The 22307-nt window shown below is 29.9% G+C and overlaps 1 protein-coding gene across 6 annotated transcripts in view; it reads right to left on the bottom strand.

Annotated features, from left to right (window-relative positions):
- Positions 1-22307, bottom strand: part of LOC106468973 (CTL-like protein 1) — a 52993-nt gene that overhangs the window by 16416 nt on the left and 14270 nt on the right. For all 6 annotated transcript variants that reach the window (XR_002612776.1, XR_002612775.1, XM_013929427.2 and 3 more), the window contains 6 exons: positions 20131-20379; positions 13487-13653; positions 11847-11936; positions 8029-8168; positions 5343-5529; positions 2576-2849 (listed from right to left, as the gene is read on the bottom strand). Coding sequence is in view for 4 of the 6 variants with exons in the window: in XM_013929427.2 (XP_013784881.1) it covers positions 2576-2849; positions 5343-5529; positions 8029-8168; positions 11847-11936; positions 13487-13653; positions 20131-20379 (1107 nt within the window). In the remaining 2 variants the exon portion in view is untranslated. The remainder of the gene's footprint in view (positions 1-2575; positions 2850-5342; positions 5530-8028; positions 8169-11846; positions 11937-13486; positions 13654-20130; positions 20380-22307) is intronic.

Here is a 22307-nt window from a genome sequence, read left to right on the forward strand (position 1 = left end):
TTAAAACATTGCTAAAAATAAATCAGACATATATTTATTGTAAAATCAAACTCATTCGCCGAATCTAAACAAACCGTGCAATTGCATAAACGCTAATCTAGGGCATGGAACACCAAAATCCGATAAATAATTTTAAAAAATGTGTTTCTCTGGAAGAAAACCAGAGGTTTTCAGGATTTTTTAGAAACATCCGGATTTCCGGATATATCTGGAAGACTTTCTTTATTAATATATATATGTTTATTATTTTTTGTAAAATGTTCAGTAAGCTCATGTGGTACATAATTTAAGAGACTAACAAAAATAAACAGTTTAGTTTAAAAAATATATTAGTAAATTCAATGTGAGCTCTTCTGAAAAATTTAATACATGACACAATGACAGGTGTTTAATCTTCTTTATTAAAGAAAAAACACACATAACTTATACTTATGAAATTAATGTTGTTCTTAATTTAATCAGAAACACCAGGAAATACATTAACACAGAATAATTTAAGAAGTATGTGTTCTTTACTGTGAAGTACTGTGCTTGTATCTTAGTATTTATAATTACAGTAAAATCACTATTTACAAAGACAGTTATCTTGAGAAATGTAAGATTTAAAACTAACCAAATTTATACGTGTTTAAAAGTTAGTAAAAAAATTTTATAACTCATCACAAATTTATTCTTAGTCACAAGACTTGGTCACAACATAATAAATTTTTTAATCCAACTAAAAAATATAACTGTTAATTTACATCAGTCTCCCATTTGGTATGGATTAACAATGCTTCATTCCTATTTTTCCAAACCGTGATGCATGCATGTACACTACATTGATATTTCAAAACTTTTCCTTATAATTCTACCTAATGAACACTACATTGGCTTGCAATCTGGTAATAAAACTTTAAGGTAGAGAATAAAATGTTGTATTTATAAAATAAGATTTAGTCTAACCTAGCATAAAATAAAAGTATTTAAATAATTATTACCAGATAAAATAACACAGAATGATTTATCAAAATTATGTTAAAATATACTAATCAATGGCAAAGCTAAGCAGCATGGTTTGTGTGCATATGTTTGTCCCAAGATAAAAAAAGGCATAATTTCACTGAATTTCCGAGATTTTGGAATAACCTGTTAATTTTCTCTGATCTTATAACCACTTTTTTCAAATTTCTGGACTTTTTTATGCATTATTTCTCAACTGTTACTGATGTATTTTATCTAACCCTAAACAACAGCTGTTTCTGTACATCATAGGTCTTTTTTACTCCTAAAAAATGAACAAAGCTGTCAAACATTATTTTCACTACTTGTTTCCAACCTGTCACTTGTAGGCTCTATCTAATACATATAAAAGCCAATTGTTTTTGGTAATGCTCCATTTGTCTGTGTCACTTAGCAACAAAACTATGACCTGATATTGTTGTCTTAAGCATGTATATAATGCTTAGAACATTCAAGAGGACTGGCTTACATTCCACTTTTTTAGATTGTTTTACATTTTAGGTTAGGTATACAATCAGCTTGTTGTAAACACTTCAAATTTCTTTAAAAACATTTACATTAAAGGGTAGTGAACATAATTAGTATGTTTTTTATTAGGTTTTTCATGAAGTTTTTCAATTTTATTATTAGTTTTTTAGATAAAACATTTTTTTTTCTTTCAAATGTATTGCCATTAGTCTTAACTAATGATGATAGTTGAAATTTATTGTTAGGTTTAAACTTTGTGATATAATTTTTTATCATAAACCTTAGGCCTACTGATTTTGGGTGCTTCATCTTCTTTCGGTGTTAAACCATAATTTATATATGATGTAATTAAAAAACTACATTCTGATACATGTGAAATATCAATGGATATGAGAAATCTTCCATTTACCACAGAGCCACTTGAGTAAGACAACTTTATGAAATGGATAAATCTGGTATACTTCAACAATTTCTGCTGAGATGTTATGGGTAAAGGTTTGGGTGATAAGATTATATTAGTGAAGTCTTGGACTCCTACTGCCTAATTGTTTATTACTACCCCAGATAACTGGATCTACATGCATGGCCTTAAGATGAAGACATAATCTTAATGTATCACAAATTTTAATAATATATATAAAAGCTAGTTGTCATTTTGTATGTATGTAATGCTCATATTATGAGCCATTTTTAATTTAAGTTGCACCATTCTTTTTGACATTTTGAGAGTGTACTTAAAAATTGTTTTCATATTCTACTGTGTGATTATTTTTTATTTATAATGAAGGGGAAAGTTTGGTAAACTAAACTCACTTAAAGAAGGTTAGAGGCCCCCCCTTTTTTTTTGTTCTACAAAACCCCAGTCTGTCATTTTTTGTCAAGTCTAACAAAGCTAGTCTTATAATTAAATTACTTTCAAATTTCCAAGATCTGTGTGATACCACATCTTATCAAAACATTTTACTTCTATGCATGACCTATCTATAACTTTTACCTTTGTTTCTTTACTGCTTAATCAAAATGTCTGACAATAGTTTCCAAAACATGGCTGAAAAAAAGTATAAAATAAATTAACTACACACTTTTCTTTAGCACTATAACTCACCTGCTTTGAAAGTACCAAGAAGAAGTAGCACCAGCAATGACCATCTGTTGACAACCTAAGATAAACTCGCTAGTCCACACAAGTGCAATAAGCAAGTACCACCACTGATGATGCACCCATGCTGGTTCATTATACTTGATCGTTGTGAACTGTGCCACGTGTGCAATTTGCTCAGCACTAACCTGAATGGTAGCTGCACTCTGATCTAAAACACTTGAGGGTTCTCCTGAGTTTTCTAGCAGAGGACTCAATACTGTTGTTCTTGTTGGGTAATCTATAATAAATGTTTTGTGAAAATATATCAATCTGCAGCATTTTATGTTTCACAGCCAAATCAAGGTTTATTACTCTAGCTAGGACTAGAACTGATCAGTATCTGCTGGTTCCTTTAGTAACAGCAGAAATACACTTGGTTTATATAAAAATATGTAAACAACTGTATGGGTTTTGAATTGGTAGATAACGTCAACATATACTGATTAAATAATGATTTAACCCTATCGCAATGGACTTGTGTATTTTACACAACCTATGAATTTGAAAGTACGCAAAGTACCTTCACAAAATTTGACAAGCTTTCAGTGAACGTTACGTCTTTTTTAGACGAAAAAAATCAGAATTTCTACTAAAAATTTGTTCAAAATTATATGTTGTCAGACTTTTGCATAATTTCTAAAACTTCCTAAATAAATATCAATTTTTGTTTTCTGAAAAACTTCATATCTTATCCATTATTTTCTCTAACTTGGTTAATTTGACTGACCTTGTAAGTACCATAAAAAGTTAGGGAATATTTCTAAGTTACCCTTTCTTCTTTCTTTCTTGCATATTTTAACAGGAAACCACAATTATTTATACTAAATAGCTTATCTAGTAACAGTATACATCTATTTCTACTTAAATTTTAATGTCTTTTAAACTGTTCCTAACTAATAATACCACCACACAAATTGTAAATCACTCAGCAAACATGTAGCTCATGTTAACTTATCAAATTATGTAATGCACAGGATACTCGGAGCACACCTCATCTAAAAATTATCAGAATTTTTTCTTTATTTTACCTAATCTAACCTAATAAGTTTTATAATAATACATAAAGAATACACATGAAAAACAAGAAATATAATACTTACCTAGGTCGTTTTTTGCTGTTGATTGTTGATGAAACTTAAGACTAATTTTTTTATAGTAATGGTACTACCATACTAAATTTTTTATTCAACTAAATACTGCACCTAAGAACACAAAATAATAATAAATAGTAAAAAGCAAACAATGTCCACTAACTATCATAATTCTTCTGGTTTTCTAATTATGCAATAAGAGCCATTAAAATTCAGCTAAGCTCCTCAATGTGTTTCCTGTGGGAAAAAAGTTTGAACTGGAAGAGAAATATGCAATTTTATATAAAGAATACAATACATCAATTGATAGATTAAAACTTTGGCTTTCTCTTGGTTATAAACAATATATCATTAAACATAGAAGAGACCTATTGGTAATTTGTGAAATAGAGGATGATGTGACAGGCAGGCATGGCAGGAGGGGTCTGATTTTCTAGATAATGGCCCTGTAACCAAATAAGATTGAAGGTTTTAAAAATTATGCTTTACCTGAGTAATAACTATATTATAATAAGCAACTTATATTAAGTTCCATACTTTTGGAGTAGCAGTCAATAAATTAGAGAAGAGAGAAGATCTAGAGAACAAATGTCACAATTTTCATACTAGGGGAAATTGAGGATTTTTTTAATATTTAGTTGTAAAATTAAGAATTCAAAATTTATATTATATTAAAATTTGATTTATTAACTATGTTTTGATGTCAAATTTATTTGTATACATTGTTAACAAAGTAGTTCAATTAAATTTTGAATGCAACTCTATAAAAGGCTGTGATATGCACAATTTAACCTACCCAATGCAAAAGGGTTAATGAGTATGCAATCAAAAACCATTAAAATCTCACTCCAATCAATAAACTGAAGATTCAACAGTCCAAATTAGATTATAGGTTTTCAATGTTTGAAATTTCAGTGTGTGCTAAACATTTTTACTTGGTTTGAGTTATTTTGAGGGTAAACCCTGGTTATTAACTATAGGAGTAATAAATTATCATAATAACAATTGTTCTACAGGATAACATGAAGGAAAATAGCATAAGATATATCTACTTATGTTGAATATATCATATTCATATATTACACTGTACTTTTATTTTATGCTTAAGAGGACTAAATCCCAAGTTCTGTGGGATGAGGTCATTTCAAATTAAAAGTATTTTGCATGATAACTCTCCTTTCAAAAATAAATAAATAGATATAAAAAGATGTAAGTTAAGGTTCAACAAGTTAGACACTGTAAAAGTTCAGCCCAACAGCTGTCTTATCTCTTTCATGGGCTGATTATAATTGTATGGCAAGGGCTGACTGAGTGTTTTATCTTTATTTTAAAGTGTAGTTTAGTAGATGGGATGGCCTAGATGGATCAAGAAATCCCTTGTTGTCCTTAAATTTTATGTTATGTTATGAAGTTCTATTTAACCAAATAAAACATGTGTGCATACTAAATAAAATTACATTAATATAAAGATTCTTTATGAACCACATGGCTTCCAGAAATAAACTAAACACTATATGGCTTTAACCACTGGCATTTTTGAACATTAAACAGGTCTTAATGGGTATAATATACAGCAGTATAAAAATATATAACATTGGTTTCCAAATTGTGAACAATATTTGTGACTGGAAGACATTTACCTGCCGTAGCCATTGTCAAAACTATTCCTAGCCAGAAAATGAAGAACATTCCCAATACAATGAAGGTAAATATAGGCTGAAGCAACAGGCAAGGCATGGCACGAACACACTTCCCAGCCTCATGAAACAAGGCTACCATCAGCTCCACTCGCTTTCTTAAAATTATCAGAATCAACAATAAGCACACCTGTAAATAAGAAAACACCATGCAGGAATGTTATAAGTTAATTACTACAAGAAAATGCACATGTAACAGATACTTTTAAAATAATAGTCAAAACTTGTATGTGTGTCCTTGGTCAAGCATCTCTACCTTTTAAGCAAATTGGTTAAAACAAAAAGCTACATCACAAATGTCTAGGTTGACTTTTGTTGTTTTTTTGCACATAAAAATTTAAACAAAACAAGTGATTACATCTCTCTTTTTTTTATCATGTTACTAGTTTTATATCAAAATTTATTTTCAGAATGATTTTTTAAAATGGCATTATCAACACAAATTAGTATTAATCATCAGAAATAACACCCAATAAAAGTTAGCAACATCACATATGACTTGTAACTTTAACTATTTCCAGAAAATTCCACTGTGGCAATCAGTTACATCTTTAAGAAAGATTAAACTCACGTAATATGGCCAATAAAAATTATTAAGACATTTTAAAATTAATTGTGTCATCTCCTAAAGCACTGACTAATGGAATGAGATTGTATGAAAACATAACTTATATATATAGAAAAGTCCATTTTATTTTGCTCAACATTACTATCTCCAACACACACAGATACTCACTTATACACACACAAATATACATGCAAATACTGATTTCATTTTACCATTCCCTTATTGTCATTAGTGTCCTAGTACTTTTTTTTGGCAAAGTTATATCAAGCAGGCGGTAGCACTGCCTATGTACAAATGGCCCGGATTGTTCACTGAAATGGTATTTTAAATACTTCCACAATAGGTAATCAGACCTTTACAATACTATACAGCATTTCTATTTATAACAATATCTATATAATAACTGAGTCACAAGTTCTGGCAACATCTGTAAATATCATAACAAAAAGTTTGAATTTCTTGCTCTTTCTGCTGCTACTTTTTTATTACATAATAACTCAAAAACCAAAACAACAGTGTCAGTCATTTTCACTGAAGTGACATAGTTTCAAATGGAATATCTACCTTTAAGTATTATCTAACAGTAGTACTTAAAGGAAATCATAATTTTAATGTAAACTATGTTATCATTACCCCTTGAAGTTAGTTTTCGTACAGAAATCTGGTGTTAGCTTAAGTACAGGGTGAAACAGGAATTACCAGCCAATAATAGATGAATATTTGATTACTATAAAATGTAGAATTATCAATGCTTTGTACACTATACAATCAATGTCTTTTGGGAGCTAACCCCTACATTATGTATGAAGTGAAGGAGTAAAAAAAATCTATACAAACAATATTAAATTTTATTACACACATTTATAGAATACACTAACTTTTAGTCAGGGGAAAAATGTCACAAACTACTAATAACAAATTTTGTAAATTAAAACTTATGTACGGACAGCAGTGCCAAAATGAATGCAAACAAGAATATAGGGATGATACAGCTATACATAGATCATCCCAACATGACTTTCAACATTAAAATTTGTTACACTGTAAAATCCATACCTGACTTTACTATTACTATAGTTGGAAGTTATATATTTTGACTGTTGGTGTGCAGTTTGTTTATCATAATACCATGGTCATGTCAGGGTAGGCATCAATGTAGTGTAAATAAGAGCCTAGGACTTGAATGTAGTTAAATCAAAACATTGATTATTACAGATTCTCGCTACAGGTTGGTCGAAGTGACCAATCTCGTAACCATTTTGTAAATCTTGCATTTTATAGTGTAACATTAAATCTTAATATTGAAAATAATATAGGAATGACCTAAGTATAAGCTGTATCATTCCTATCTTCTTTTTTGCATTCTTTTTTGGTACTGCCATTCCTACATCATTTTATATTTACAAAATGTTTTTTTATTACTTGTGAAAATATAGATCTGACAGATTGCACATCCCCACCACTGTGTAGGCATACAGCAGAAACTTTTGTTACTAAGTTACATTTTTGTCAAGTTTCTCACATTCTAGTTTGTACCATAGCTTCTTTTTATCTGTCTTTTACAAGACCTGTTTTTTGCTTTTAGTAAATTGTCTGAAAACTTAATTTGAATAGGCAGTATAGTGTGGATCTACTTCTGTAGTTACCTTTTTTGTTTACATACACTCCACCACTTCTGCATTACAGTTTGTACCCTAGTTTTATTAGTTTGACCTTTACATATAATGCTTACTGTTTTGACCCAGTTATCAGAAATTTTAGTACATCATTAAACTTAAGAGGGAGGCATTGAGTTATACCCTTCTTTCTTTATATATTAAGATTAACAAAGCTGTCATTTTTAAAATATACATACAAGAAACTGTATGAAAATGTTTTGCTCACAATAAAAAATAAATATATGTGCTCCATTGTAGTTTGCATAACAATCAAAAATCAAGAAAAGTTGAAACAATAGTAGCCGTAATGATCCTCACATTTCTTAATGACAAATGAGTTATGTTTTTAAAAAGATTTAAAACAGTCATGTATCTGCTATTCATATGAGTAGAGTAAACTTACAGTCAGGATGGTTACCAAAACAGCATAAATGAGAAAAGCACGTTCATTTTTAGCTGCTTCTTCCAAAAGCTCAAAGAAGGGAGTTGAGTCCAAACCCCACTTGATTCTCAAGTAAGTCCACCACAATATGCCCGTCAATGCTGAGAAAAAACTCAGATTTCAAACAAATAGCATTTTCAACTTACGATGTTACACAGAAGACTAATTAAGAATTAGAAAAACCATAAATCAAGATAGCAATGACAAAGCAAGATTCTTTCTATTTCTCTTGGCTGCTAAGAGAAAATAAGAATGATGATTATATGGTCATTTAGTAATGTTATTTTTGATTGTGTAATATTTTTAAGGAATTCTAATAAATTTTTAGATTTTAATATATTGATTTAAACCATTTATTTTTCAAATGAAGAAATATGTATGATATTACCAGTACCTATAATCAGAACAGCTACAGTAGAGGACAAGATTTAGTATTTTAACCTGAATAGCACCTTATATGATAAATGGGCAAAACTACTGACCAGAAACAGTGCAACTATCAGACATGCATACTGCACAATATGCAGCTATATAGAGCAGAGTTTGTTCTAGAATGTCCATGCATATATAAAGGGCTATGTATGCATAGTCACCTCTAATTTCAACTGATAAGACTAGAGGAAAGTTAGTTAGTCGACAGAACCTACCACCAATGCTCAAGTTACTCTTGACTGACAGAAAGTGGCATTTGATAGTCACTTTCATAGCACACTCACAGCCCTGCAAAGATGCAAACCAGAACCCTCAGATTCACAGTCCAGACAAAGAATTCACTAAGCTACACCCAGCACATGTAAGGAGAGAGATAGAAACCATGTTACTCAACACAAAGTCTGATACTGATGCCTCCAAAGCCATGGAATTTATTAGTCCTTTACAATGACACATTTTTCACAGAGAGGCCAATCAGTACCTAATTAATTTGTGTAATTTACAAACAAACTATACAATTATAAATGGGAGAGGGGATATCATAAATGTAGAATTATAGTCATAATAAACATAGGGCACTGTAAAGCTTCAAGATTCAATTTGATTGTGAATTTGATTCGTTAGCTAGGGCTCTGATTCAATATTTTCAAATCTATATCACTTCCAGTGAATTTTAGAATTTAACTTTTAATTCAGTCTATATACTGGAACCTATTTTCTTGTAATAACACTTTTGTACCATTCTTCTTCCAGATGTTTAAGTACATTATATCTTTTGTTCTCAGAAAAATTTAATTTTATACTCATTACTAACTGTGTGTAGAAGCACTCTACATAAAGAAAAAAAATTTCTCTCTTTGATTTTAAATTTAATTTTACCTATATACCCTGTGATCTATATATGCACAGCTAACTTGAATTGATATTTCATGATGATTGAATTTTTAAAAACATTTTGTGATTCATAAGGCCCTAAATAAACATATATAACAACAAGCTAGGTACAGTAAAAATAAAGCATAAAACACAAATGAAACTTTTAATTAAAATATAAGCACACTATATACACACACTGCAGGTGATGTGCACTTATGATTATCAGATTTAATGTATTTTTCATATACTTATTTAAGTTGATTATTATACATTTATCCTTGACTTCTGTTTCCTTACAATAAATATGACAAGAATTATTCTACTTAAATACTTCACCATTGTATCAGGTAATTTTGACATAATTCATGAGATTCATCCTTGAATATTAAAATACAAAGTCCCCAATTATTTTTTTTTGAAGGATTGTTTTAACTTATAAATTTAACTTTTAAATTATGAATCACTATATCTGTTCTTTTATTTATAGCATCTTTGTAAAAGGATAGTAGATAATACATGAAATCAGGCAACAAAAAACAACCTTAAGAAATTGAAAACAAAGTGAAATATCTGCAAGCTTCAACAGGCTCTCGAGCCTTCTATAAATTGATAAGCCTATAAATTGAACAAGCAAATTCATTCACTGGTGTTGAGTATGTATACATAAGGATTATCAATCCCTGTTGTGCTTCAGTTCCAGATATCAAATCCTAAACCTTTTAATATTCCTTTATTTTTCTGGTCTCCAAACCTTTTGTATTTATGGTGGAAAAATTTTAATAAAATCAAAATTCTGATCATTATATACAAAAAAAAAAGAAAATCAATTACATGAATAATTTAAAGGGCCAAGAAAAGAAAAAGAACAGGAATGGTTTACATATTTGTAATGATTGACATTAAAAATCTAGCATACGACTTTTTTTGTTGTAAACTGAAGTATGTTAACACATAATAAGTGTATCATTTTATAGCTTCATCCAGTTTATTCAATAGATATTACTATTTATTTTCTAAAATACAAAAATGTTTTTGTTTATTTGTTGTTAAGTGCAAAAGCTGCACACTGGACTATCTCTGCTGTGCTCATTGCAGGAATCAAACCTTTTTTTTTGTTATAAGACCTTAAGTTTGCTGCTTAGACACAAGGATTGAACAAAACAAGTTGAAGTCACATATAAAAAAACATATTACATATATTAATTTGGTGAAATCAGATGAATAATTTCTGTTATCTCTGCTTATCCATTTTTAAAAAGTCTTAATGAATTACAATAAATTCCTGCATATTCACAAATTCACTATTTCTTGTTTGTAGAAAAACTAGCTGTAAGTAGTCGACAGTCAAAGGCTAATAAAATAATTTTAGATCTAGTTGTCTCTGGGACAAGTGAAATTCAGAAAGTACTTGTCCCTTCCATAATATTTTTGTCCCAGTGAAGTCTGTTTGACTGTTGATTTTCATACAAAGCTACCCAAGGGCTAGCTATCCCTAATTTTTGAAGTGACAGGCTAGAGTGAAGGCAATCTAGTCAACAACACCCATACTAATTGAAACATGAGATTTGAATCATTCTTATAATGCACAGCTGAGCCACTAGAGGGGAGGGGGTTCTTCTAGGAAAGTAAAGATAAATCAAAAACAGATTCATCACACTTACTAATAGGCAGGGCTATGAAGAAATCAGTAATACCTTGTCAAAAAAAAACTCCCTCCCCCAAGAGAAATATCAGAGTGGAATGAATTAACGAGACTGTATCCTGTTCCTATAAATTACTAAAATCCCACAAATTATAACAGAAGAAATATTCTAAAATGCATAGTGACATATTAGAAAGCAAAAATTTCCAAACTGTAACTAACATATTGTGAGGTATGAATATTCATAACTTCACTTTTTTACTTTATTAACAATCAGCACACATTTTTCAAGTTAATAAACTACAACACAATATCACACTACTGGATGATAATTACCAATATATTATCTTTTTATTTTGACTTTTTCTTGGATGATGGGACTCGGCAGAGAAGAAAGGAGAATAAAGATAATACTACTATAGACAGTCTGTCATAAAAAAAAAGTGAAATGCAACTACAAGAAAATAGATAGATTTCAAGGCATCAACAGATAACTTTATGGATAGTTAAAAGATAACCAATTATAAAAAAAAATAACCCATAAAATCAATAGAATATATGTAGCAATAATAATGAAAATATAATTTTCAAGAAGTAAATTTTCTGAAGGAAAAAAAAAAAATCTCACTGAATATTTGAGAATAAGAACTTATTTAAATTGATCAATTAAACTGCAACGAAAATACATATGGTGATAACCTTACAAGTTATTATCAAATAGAATAACTAGACTGAAGATGCTTTTATCTTTATATATGTTTTACAAAAAAATGAAATAATGCAAAAGTATGAATTAATAATCATCAAAATATCTAACAAAAAATCTTACCAATAGAAGCCAAGGCTATTACAGCCATAATAATCCAAGATACAACAGCGGCAACAAAATGGATCAAAAACACCATGACGAATGAGAGAACTGAAATTGAAAATTTGTTTACCATAAAAAAATAATGATGTTGCAACAGCAATTGTCATTAAAATAAATTTAACAGTGATTTTCATTTCAACAGAACTATTGTTGAGAATCAATAATGAACTTATTTTTTATATTGTTTCATAAACTAAAGGCCAGATCTTGTTCAACTACATATCTTTAACTTTTTCTCTCTGTATACAAATCTTGAGGATTTAAAATAATTTCCTGTGGAATTAAAAAAAAACGTTTTTTTTCTTATAGTATGTGAACTAACTACACACACAACTGACCTACATATAAAGTACAGTTCAATATATATGTTCATTATTTCAAATTTTTGGCAAAATATTCCAATGTCATGCAAATAATTAGCAATTTGTGTAGTGCAACAGTTCACTAAAAAAAAAAACCTCAAAAACCTGCCAAATGACTGAAAAAGCAAGTGTTTTGCTGAAAATTTTTCAATCATACAAAATAATTTAGTTATTCAACCTTTTTAGGATTTCTGCAGAAAGCTAACAAGTGCTATCTGCACATAATTTCTCTAAGTTAAAACTGGCAGACTAGAGGGACAATAACTAGTCAACAGCACCATCCACAAACTTTTTGCAGCAAGGGGATGCAAACCAAATATTTTTTTGTGTTTACATCTAGATATAAAGCTTTCTTGATATTTTCTGTTTTATTTTTAATGGAATTGATGTTTATTTTCGCTATCATTCAATATTTGCATTTTTTTGTATTTTAAACTCTAGATTATTGATGGGTCCATATGAACCCAACTGGCCCTTAACACATTTTTCTTTAATATTCATGCACCAAATTGCATGTGGGTTCACAATTTTGTTGATACAAGAATCCTAATAACATGGAAATCAAAGAAAAAAACATAAACAATATTATAATTTATTCCACTAAATGCAGCTAGGGTCTTCCTATCTACTTTACATAGAAACTGAGTAATTCAAAACAATATTTCTGGTCAGTTATTTAAAATAAGAAATTACTCAATATTACTGATTCCACTGGAAGTAAAAAGTATAAAAACAAGTTGATAACTTGAAGGTTAATTATCTGTCTGGCTTTATTAATATTTCTTTGTTTTATCAATCTATCACATTTATCTAATGTTTTTCTGTTCTAATTTGTCACTCAGCTTTATTATTATTTATTTTCTCTTTTGGCCTGGCTCTCAATCTAAAATAATGATAATGTTTTTCTTTTTCCTTATGACTAACATTTTTTTGCATTTTATCTGGATCTACAGCATCCTTTTCATTATTTTTCTCTTGATCTAGCAGTCAGGCTGTTTTGATCTAATAGTCAGTTGTTTGTTTATTCATATGAATGACACTTCATGCACAAATGGTAAAAACAACCAGGTCATCAACATTCATTAAGTACTCTCACTATCAACAATATGAACAAGATTTCTTGGATTATCTAGCCCTATTGTAAATAGTTTTGGTAACATACAGTCACAAGTAACAAAATTCAAAACTCCAGAATAAAGACAACATTATCACAAATGGCTTATCAGAGAAACTTACCTACAGATAGTATAAGCATTCCAAGCATTTCTTTCCAGCTTGCATACAGATCACCAACAACTTGTTGAAAAGTGTCAAAGCTGTTTAAGTAACTATAGAAACTATATATAATGTTCTGTGTAATGCCCAACACTGACTCAGGAACACATCTGTGCAACAAAGGTTTCCTGCAATTTAAAATAGTATTTTTACAAAGTTAAACATCAAGTAATATAAAACATAAATACAAAACTGACTAATGTCTTATTAACACCCTCACTATGGGTAGATCAAAGTGTGTATAACACAACGTTTTAAAGAGTGTTGTTCAAAATTTAATTACTACTTTATTATCATTGTGTATGAATAAACTTGGCATCAAAATGTAGTTAACAAATCATATTTTAATATTATATAGCTTTTAAGTTCTTAATTTTATATTGAAATATTTTTAAAATCCTCAATCTCCCTTAGTATGAGAAGTGTGACATTTACTCCTTTGGTCTTCCCTCTTCTTTAATATATTTACTAATTGTCAAAGAAGTATAAAACAATGTAAATTAGATATTATTCAGGCAAAGCAAAGTTCTTATAGCCTTCAATCTTATTTGTTTACAGAGCTATAAACTAGAAAATCTGACCCGCCTGTCACATCCTCACTTTCACAAATCACCAATAGTTCTATTACAATTTCTACCATATTATTTATAACCAATAAAACGCCAAGGTTTTAATCTGAAAAACGACATATTATATTATATTATTTTCTATACAGGGGATTGTGTATTTCTTTGTTAAATTTCAAATTTGTTCTCATGGGAATCACATCGATGAGCCTAGCTGAATTTTTAAAGGCTCTTATTACACAGTTAGAAAGCAGGAAAATTATGATAGTTATAGGATGTTGTTTGTTTTTTGCATGTTATTATTCTATGTTCTTAGGTTCATTATTTGATTAAATAAAAATTTAGTGTAGTAGTACCATTAGTTTAAAAAAGTAGGCTTAAGTGTCATTGACAAAAAAATAATAATAAAAAAATAACTCAGATAAGTACCATATTTCTTGTTTTTCATGTGTATTCTTTACTTATTCTTATAAAAGTAACTTAAATGTAAATATTAGAAAAATTATAACAAAAATTCTTCATGAGGTATGCTCATAAACAGCTCAAGCGTTACATGAGCTACATGTTCACTAAGTGATGTATGACTTGCGTGATGTATATTTAAGAGGTTTTAGAGTTATGCAAATGCAATTTCACAATTTTCAGATGAAGAAAGGTATTTTTAATCTTAACATAAAAATCAATTTGCACTCAGAGTAGTCAATACTTCAACTCCACATATTCCCTGGGTATTTTTAGTAAAAATACTTTATTAAAAATTTTGACTTTTTGTGTACAAAAGCCCTGTAATATTTACTGAAAGCTTGCAAAATTTTGTGAAGATGCACAAAATATATTAAAAGGTTAGGGTATGGAAATTCTACAGGCCAATTTGGGGTCATGCACTCTGCCAAACTGACTGAGTCCATAGTAAGAGAGTTAACAGGTAATGTTTGTTCTACCCATAGCAACTAGTGCTACCCACGTTAGTGGTCATTCTCATTCACAAAATAGCATCTGACCCATCATTGGAAAGTACAGCTGGCTACATTCTTGCACAAGGTGTAGCATTATAACTATCCTCCCATGGGCATAACAAGTATTATATCCAGAGAATGATACAGCAATAAAGGCAACTGGAAAAAAAGTCAGCTTAATAACTTTCCTTACCACACATTATAACACTGCTACACGGTCTATAGATCGATTGTTTGTGCTGTGACATTAAATCACGATAAAGCAGATAATAATTCTTGAAAAACCTTTCTTTACTGTCATATAAAAATTTACAGTGAGAAGAAAATAATTAAAATCTCGAACTTGCATTTTGTGTGATGCACTCAGATGCCAATGAGGCTTTTCACTTAATGTCAGGTAATCTGGGCATGAAAACCACAAAAACATTTGTTAAAATGCTATTTATATCAGTTGTGTACAAGATATCAACTGCTGTGATACTTAACACTTCATGCCAGCATGCAGCAGACAAATTATACAGTTGAGATTCAATTATTATTCTTACTGGAAACCAAAATGAATCTGTTAAGAAAGATTTGTTAAGAATCATTATCTGTCATATTGTGATGTAATGTTGCACCCATCTGATTTATTAAGCTAATTTACTTATTGCAACTACATCTTATCTCTTATTCTTAAGCCAGTCATGAGATCTTTTGCAAAATTCCTTACAAGTACACACTGACTAAGCCACTTTCAGGGTTCATACACCATTTTGAAAAATAAACTCCATGACGTTTACTCAAAATTTCATGGCATATTTCAGCCATCAGAATATACTTATACATTATCAGACAGATCAAGTAAAAGGTGAATTACAGTTTAACAAAATTTATTTCAAATTCTTAATCATTTTGCATTGAGTCTAATTACATATGATAAGCTAGTCTATTTCTGCAGTCATATAACATATGAAATGTTAACTGTATATATATATAAATATCAAACATTACTTTGATGTTTTAAGTTATGCCAGCTTACTGTTAAGTACAGTATCAAGTTTTCCTACCACAATTTGCTTTTCTTTGGCAGACCTTCAATAATTATTGCCTTTGCTATCAATGTTCTCGATTCCTTCACATTTTGTGTTATTTCTGCCTTCTCTGAAATACTATCTGCTGACTTTGTGAGAACATCTGCATCAGTTTCAAACCTCCTTTCTTATTTTTTAACTCCTCAAATTCATCCACTATATATTTTCTTTTTTCTCCCTTGCTTTAACTTTTCTTTTTAAACCTTCTATTCATCCAAATACATCATGTACTTCTGTCTATCTTCTGACACAATCAGTTCTTTATATATATATATATATATATATATTTCCAGAGGACCTCCAACTGATGCCTAGTGATCAAGTACAACTCTCTTTGCAACAAAAATCCTTTCTCTACTGAGGATTGGTCATGAGATAGGACAAACAACCCTTTCAATGTGTACTACAATTTTTCAAAGCCTTGTCTACCAGACAAAAGATCAAAATACAAGCTGTAAGTTCTTTATTTTTTTTACTGTTTAAGTTTTTTATATAAATACAGAAATGATCTTAAAATATAGTATTGCTACCCAATACAGGCCAAAATGTACCTTCATATTTTAATATTAAACTTTTAACAAATTCACATACTACATAAAGACAATAATATTTGCTATCATCAATATCATGCTGAGAACAATTAAATATTAAAATTAATTATCTTGAATGTCCAATTGTTTGGTTTCAGTCATCTTGTTAAGGCTTTCATCAAACATATGCCAATCTTCTTCATTCCCTTGTTTTCTCAACAGGGTTGAAAAGTAAGGAGCCAGTCCAAAAGAGCAAAAATATGCCATTTTTTCTCACCATATGAAAACTTTTTTGCTATATTATTATCTGGAAACATGGACTGAAACATTTCTGTAACCCCTTCATTAGAGAGGTAAGAATAGTGGTTTTGAACAGCATATAATGTCCACAACATTTCAGCTTTTAATGTGTCCGAAAGTGATACAAAACTGGCAGTTTCAGCCTTAGCTATGGATTTTTCTGGTGTTGCAGCTGTAGTATCCACTGATACTGATTGTCTGCAACTGAAGATTGTTATCTTTAATGTTGCTTCTTTGTCCTTATTGTCACCTTTGTCCAATATAATCCATGCTTTGTAAGTAGGGTGGGACACCCAGCTTTCTTTGAAACTGCACTTTCCAGGCATCTTTTTTTTGTAATACTTCAGCTGTAACGTCACTTTTCACATATTGAAATGTCAGTCAATTCAGCATCAACGATGTGTGTGTGTGTGTGTGATTAACAAACAATATGGATACCTGAGCTGAACATGAACTTAGCAAGTAAGTCAGGTTATCACAGATAGCCAATCAAGTTTAAGTATATTCTTGCCATGGGCAGGTCACAAGATGCAAGTCTGTCATCACACAACCAATATTTAATGAAGGAATGTCAGGGTTTTAAATATATGGGGCTGAGGATATTTCTACAGTAGGTGTCTGTGAATTGTTGGCAATAGATTCGAACAAAAAGGGACAGCACACAATTCACTTGTTTTAAAACAAATCAAACATATGTACAAAAGTTCTTTACACTATGAATATTACAATTGTATCTCAAACTCTAAATAATTCTCTCTTCTTGTCAAAAGACCACTTAGGTTGATTCAATTACTTTAGAATTTAATTGACATGACAAACTAATTTTCTCTACTCTTATCACAATAGTATCAGTGAATAATATACTTACACTACCCTGTGGGTTACCACAGTTGTATCATGAACTTCAAATAATTGTCTCCTTTTCATCAGAGTCCATATAGACAAGTTCAATTACTTTAGAATGCCCTTTGACAAGATGAATTATTCTCCTTATCTCTATTAAACTGTGAAACTTACTTTAAAATAGCACCTCTTAAGGTTAATCTCTCACACAGCAGCTAAATTCAAGTTTTCTTTCGCTAAATAATTTTCTGACTGAACTGCACTTGACTTGCACTCGTTTAGTCACCTATATTTATATGTTGTTCAATGAGGCCTCGAACTTTCTCTAAGTTATGCGAGCGGCACTGTAAGGCAACAATACTCACTTCAGGTAATGAGAAAAATTCTGAAGATTTGAGTAATGTGACATCAACAATATTAGTAAAGCCTAGACAACAATGTAATTGCAAACACAATGTACAACTCGTACAGAGCTACGTAACAAAATACATCACAAATAACACTTTTAACTCTTTCAGCTCAATCCCTAGAACAGACCTCATAACCATTTTGTGCTTGTTATAGCTTTCATGTTATAACATATAAATTTATAAGCGTATATTAACGAAATTTGGCAGATTTTCAGTAAACATTGCAATGTTTTCATAAGCAATGTTTTTCCCATGCCTTTTTTTTCTTTTCACATGTTGCCTATCCAACATGCAAAGTAATTTTCATTTTAAGATTAAAAATACTTTTGTGCATCAGAAAATCTTCAAATTTTACATGCGAAATCTTTATAATTTCCAGATAGCTATCAAAATCAGAAAATCTTCAAATTTCACATGCAAAATCTTTATAATTTCCAGATAGTTATCAAACGTTTCTTAAGAAAACTTTATATTTTATCTGTTATTTTTAGTAACAATTCTCTGTGTGGGTTTGGTCGATTTGACCAATCTTGTAACCATGTAAAAAAAACTTGGAAATAAATATAAGTTATGCATTTTTCATTCTAGAATGACTACAAATTATATCAGAAGAACATAAATGTTTAGACTAAACAGCTTAATAATATTAGTAATATCATAATATTATACATTTATGTATATTTATTATTTTTATTATGTTGACCTTTCAGCCGTACCTGACTAACAATACAGAAGTTACAGTGATGCAGCACATGTACACTCACATTTCCGTATCCAATAATATAAAACTAACTTTTAGTCTTTACAAAGTGACCTGTCATGGCTGTGTTTTAGTAGATTAGTATTTTGCACGTGGAGGATATGAAGTAAAATTTTTTTAGGTTTTACATATACAATTGCATAACCAAAAAATCATAAATTACTATATCAATACCACAGAATTCCACTATCATTTATCAAGCTTAGTAACTAAGCTGTATTTCAGTCTAAAAAAAATATGAAATTTTGAGCAGACTAAAGATACAACCTACCTCCTTGAAATCTTGATTCAAAAGAAAGAAATGGCATCCAAACACATTAAAATGGCTGAGAAAACCACTAGTGGGTCATTCTGAGCTTCCAATTCATTATTCATGTCACATGTAGAAGTAAGTGTTTCCAAAAATGGAAAGATGTGGGTGGGGTATGAAACTATAGACTTAGTATTTTGACATCTCAAAAATCTAATTTGAACCAGTGCTGCATTCAACATACCACGTGACATACAAAAATCAATGTTTAACTGTGTTTTTTAATATTTACTTTTGAATTAAGAAATTGAGTAAGGTATAATATTAAAATTTGAATTATAATCCACAGTTTGATACGAAACTTCTTGACATAAATTCTTGAAATAGTAGTTCAATAAAATTTTGAATGTGAGTCAACAAACGAGATGACATGGCCTTTCACCAGTGACCTGTCTCGACAGGGTTAAAACAATCCATCTTCAACACTCATTAAATAATAAGTTACAAAATAAACTAAATAATAACACTTACATTAGACAGTCTTGGAAAACTAAGTTGCATGGGTAACTTTTAAACAATTGTGCAAGTTATCTTTAAAGTTTTTCAAGAAATCTTGGACTTTGTGTGCAGCTTAGTGATTATCAGTTTTTTTAAGCATACTTACTTATCAATAAAAGATACTTATTAGAAAATACAATTTAACTTTTTAGTCATGTAAAATATTTCTTGGAGGCCAGATGGAAAACATTTGAGGCATTATTATGGTTTCTAGGTATCTGGTGTCCTGTCACACTAGCAGGAAAAATATATAGCTTGGTTAGCATCTATATATAAAGAAATTAAAACTAAGGAAAAAATTTAAACTACATATGTTTTTAAAAACTGATCTGTAAAAACACAAAGTAAATAGTACTTACATAGCATATACTGGAAGTTTAGGGCAAGGACCTAATCCACTGTTACTTGTTATACCTTTACCTTCTCCTGTTAAATTAATATCACTACAGGTATCAAATTCATCTATATCATAACGATGAAGTGATGATCCTGTGTCAAGTTTAAACTTCTGAAGGTCCACAATGTTGGATAATATTCTATCAGGGCATTTTTTCACACAAATCATCAGTGAATGTGAAAGGTCTGTCACATCGAAGTAAAACAAATACCTATTATACATAAAAAAATAAACATGGAACCAACACTTTTTCACAAAACATAATATCAACTTCATTATCTCAGTTTTGGATAATTTGTTACTAAATGTTTGGGAAATAAAGAATTTTAGGTTTACTATACATGACAATAAACTGAACTACTGTTAAAGTTATAATACAAATCTTTATGACTGAGAGTTGCTTAGCATTTATGTTTAGTCTTTCTTTAAAAAATGAGAAACAAACACTACATCTAACAAGACCCTTATCAACAAACTTAGATGAACGTAGGTATTAAAGACTAATACAGTCTTAAGTTAATATATAAAATGCACTAATAAATACAGACAAAGCAGGAAAAGCTAAATGTGTAGCAATGGATCAGTTTAGTAATTAAATTTTTCTTTGCTTACCTTTGACAACTCAAAAGCCACAATTACTAATTTCAGGTTTAATAATTTTTTTTCATGTACTTAAAATACAACCATTTTAATTTTCCATTTATTCTTAAAATTGCACCTTTGCTCTCTACAAAGAGGTCACTAAGAAGAAAACAACCAAAAGAAGTAAATTTTCTAAAACGGCACAGCTTTATTAAAGAACTAAAAAAAAATAATTTTCCTGTAAATATACAAAAGTACAAAGTAAAGTAAACATCGATATGTACAGAACTTTGTGGATAATGCCATTCATTCTGATAAAATAGTTACTGGGAGGTAAAATGGTAATTAATGTGAACTTCTGATGTTGTATTTTTAGAATATTAAGTTAATTGCACTCAAACAATCTACTTAAATAACAAAAAGTAAGATTTAGTGAAAAGATGTACATTAATTAGACATAAGTTGCCTGAATATATAAAATAGAACTTTCTGAGCAGTAAAGAAAATTGAAACTCCACAATGAAACAAAGTATTTTTTAAAGTTTTTCACAATAAAATTATAGAAATTCCAACCCAATTGTGACAATAATCCAGTTAGACTGAACTCCAATTATAATAACCCCTGCTTTCTTCCATTCAGTCACTCTTCTATCCAATTAGCTAACTTATACTCTACACTTTCAGAGATAATTCTTTTTAGAAACTTTATATGTGGCACCTTGTCAAAAGATTTCTGAAAATCCAGATACACCAAATCTACACCCATACCCTATGATACATAAACAGTAACCTTTTCAAAGAATGTCAAATTATTTGTAAGGTAAAATTTTCCCTTACCTTAGTAAAACCATGTTGACTATCCAATACAATTCTAAACTTAGTTAAATGATTTTGCAAAGCATCTTTTATCAGATTTTCCAAAACATTTCCCATAACTGATGTAAGACTAATAGGCCTATACTTACTGGGACAATTTTTGTCACATCCCTTGGAAAAAGAAGTGACATTAGCTAACTTCCAATCCTCTGGCACTTGCCCACTATTCACAGACTTACAAAAAATAGTAGCAAGTGACTAACGTATCCAATCCTTAACCTCTTTCAAAACCCTTGGCAAAATATTATCTGGCCCAGGAGCCTTACTGTTCTTTAAATTGCACAATGTTTTCTTAACCAGCTCAGAATTAAGATGTGGAATATTGCTTAAATCTTTGTTAGTAAAAACTGAAAAAAATCAAAATTTAATAACCCAGCCATCTCATAATCATCAGATATGAACCTTCCTTTATCATCCCTCAAGGGTCTTACCCCCATCCTAACATTTTGTTTACCCTTAATGTATTTAAAGAAATCCTTACTGTTAAATTTTACATTTTGAGCTAACCATTTTTCATACATCCTTTTTGACCTTCTAATTTCCGGTTTGACCAACTTTCTTGATCTTCTAAATCTCCCACCACACCAGTCAATTTAAATTTCTTAAATTTGATATGCTTTTCTTTAATTTTATCCCTTATACCCTTTGTGACCCAAGGATGAGCTCAGTTTAGTCTTTGCA

The sequence above is a fragment of the Limulus polyphemus genome, unplaced genomic scaffold (genome assembly GCF_000517525.1).
Source record: "Limulus polyphemus unplaced genomic scaffold, Limulus_polyphemus-2.1.2 Scaffold3241, whole genome shotgun sequence".
Taxonomy (NCBI): Eukaryota; Metazoa; Arthropoda; class Merostomata; order Xiphosura; family Limulidae; genus Limulus; species Limulus polyphemus.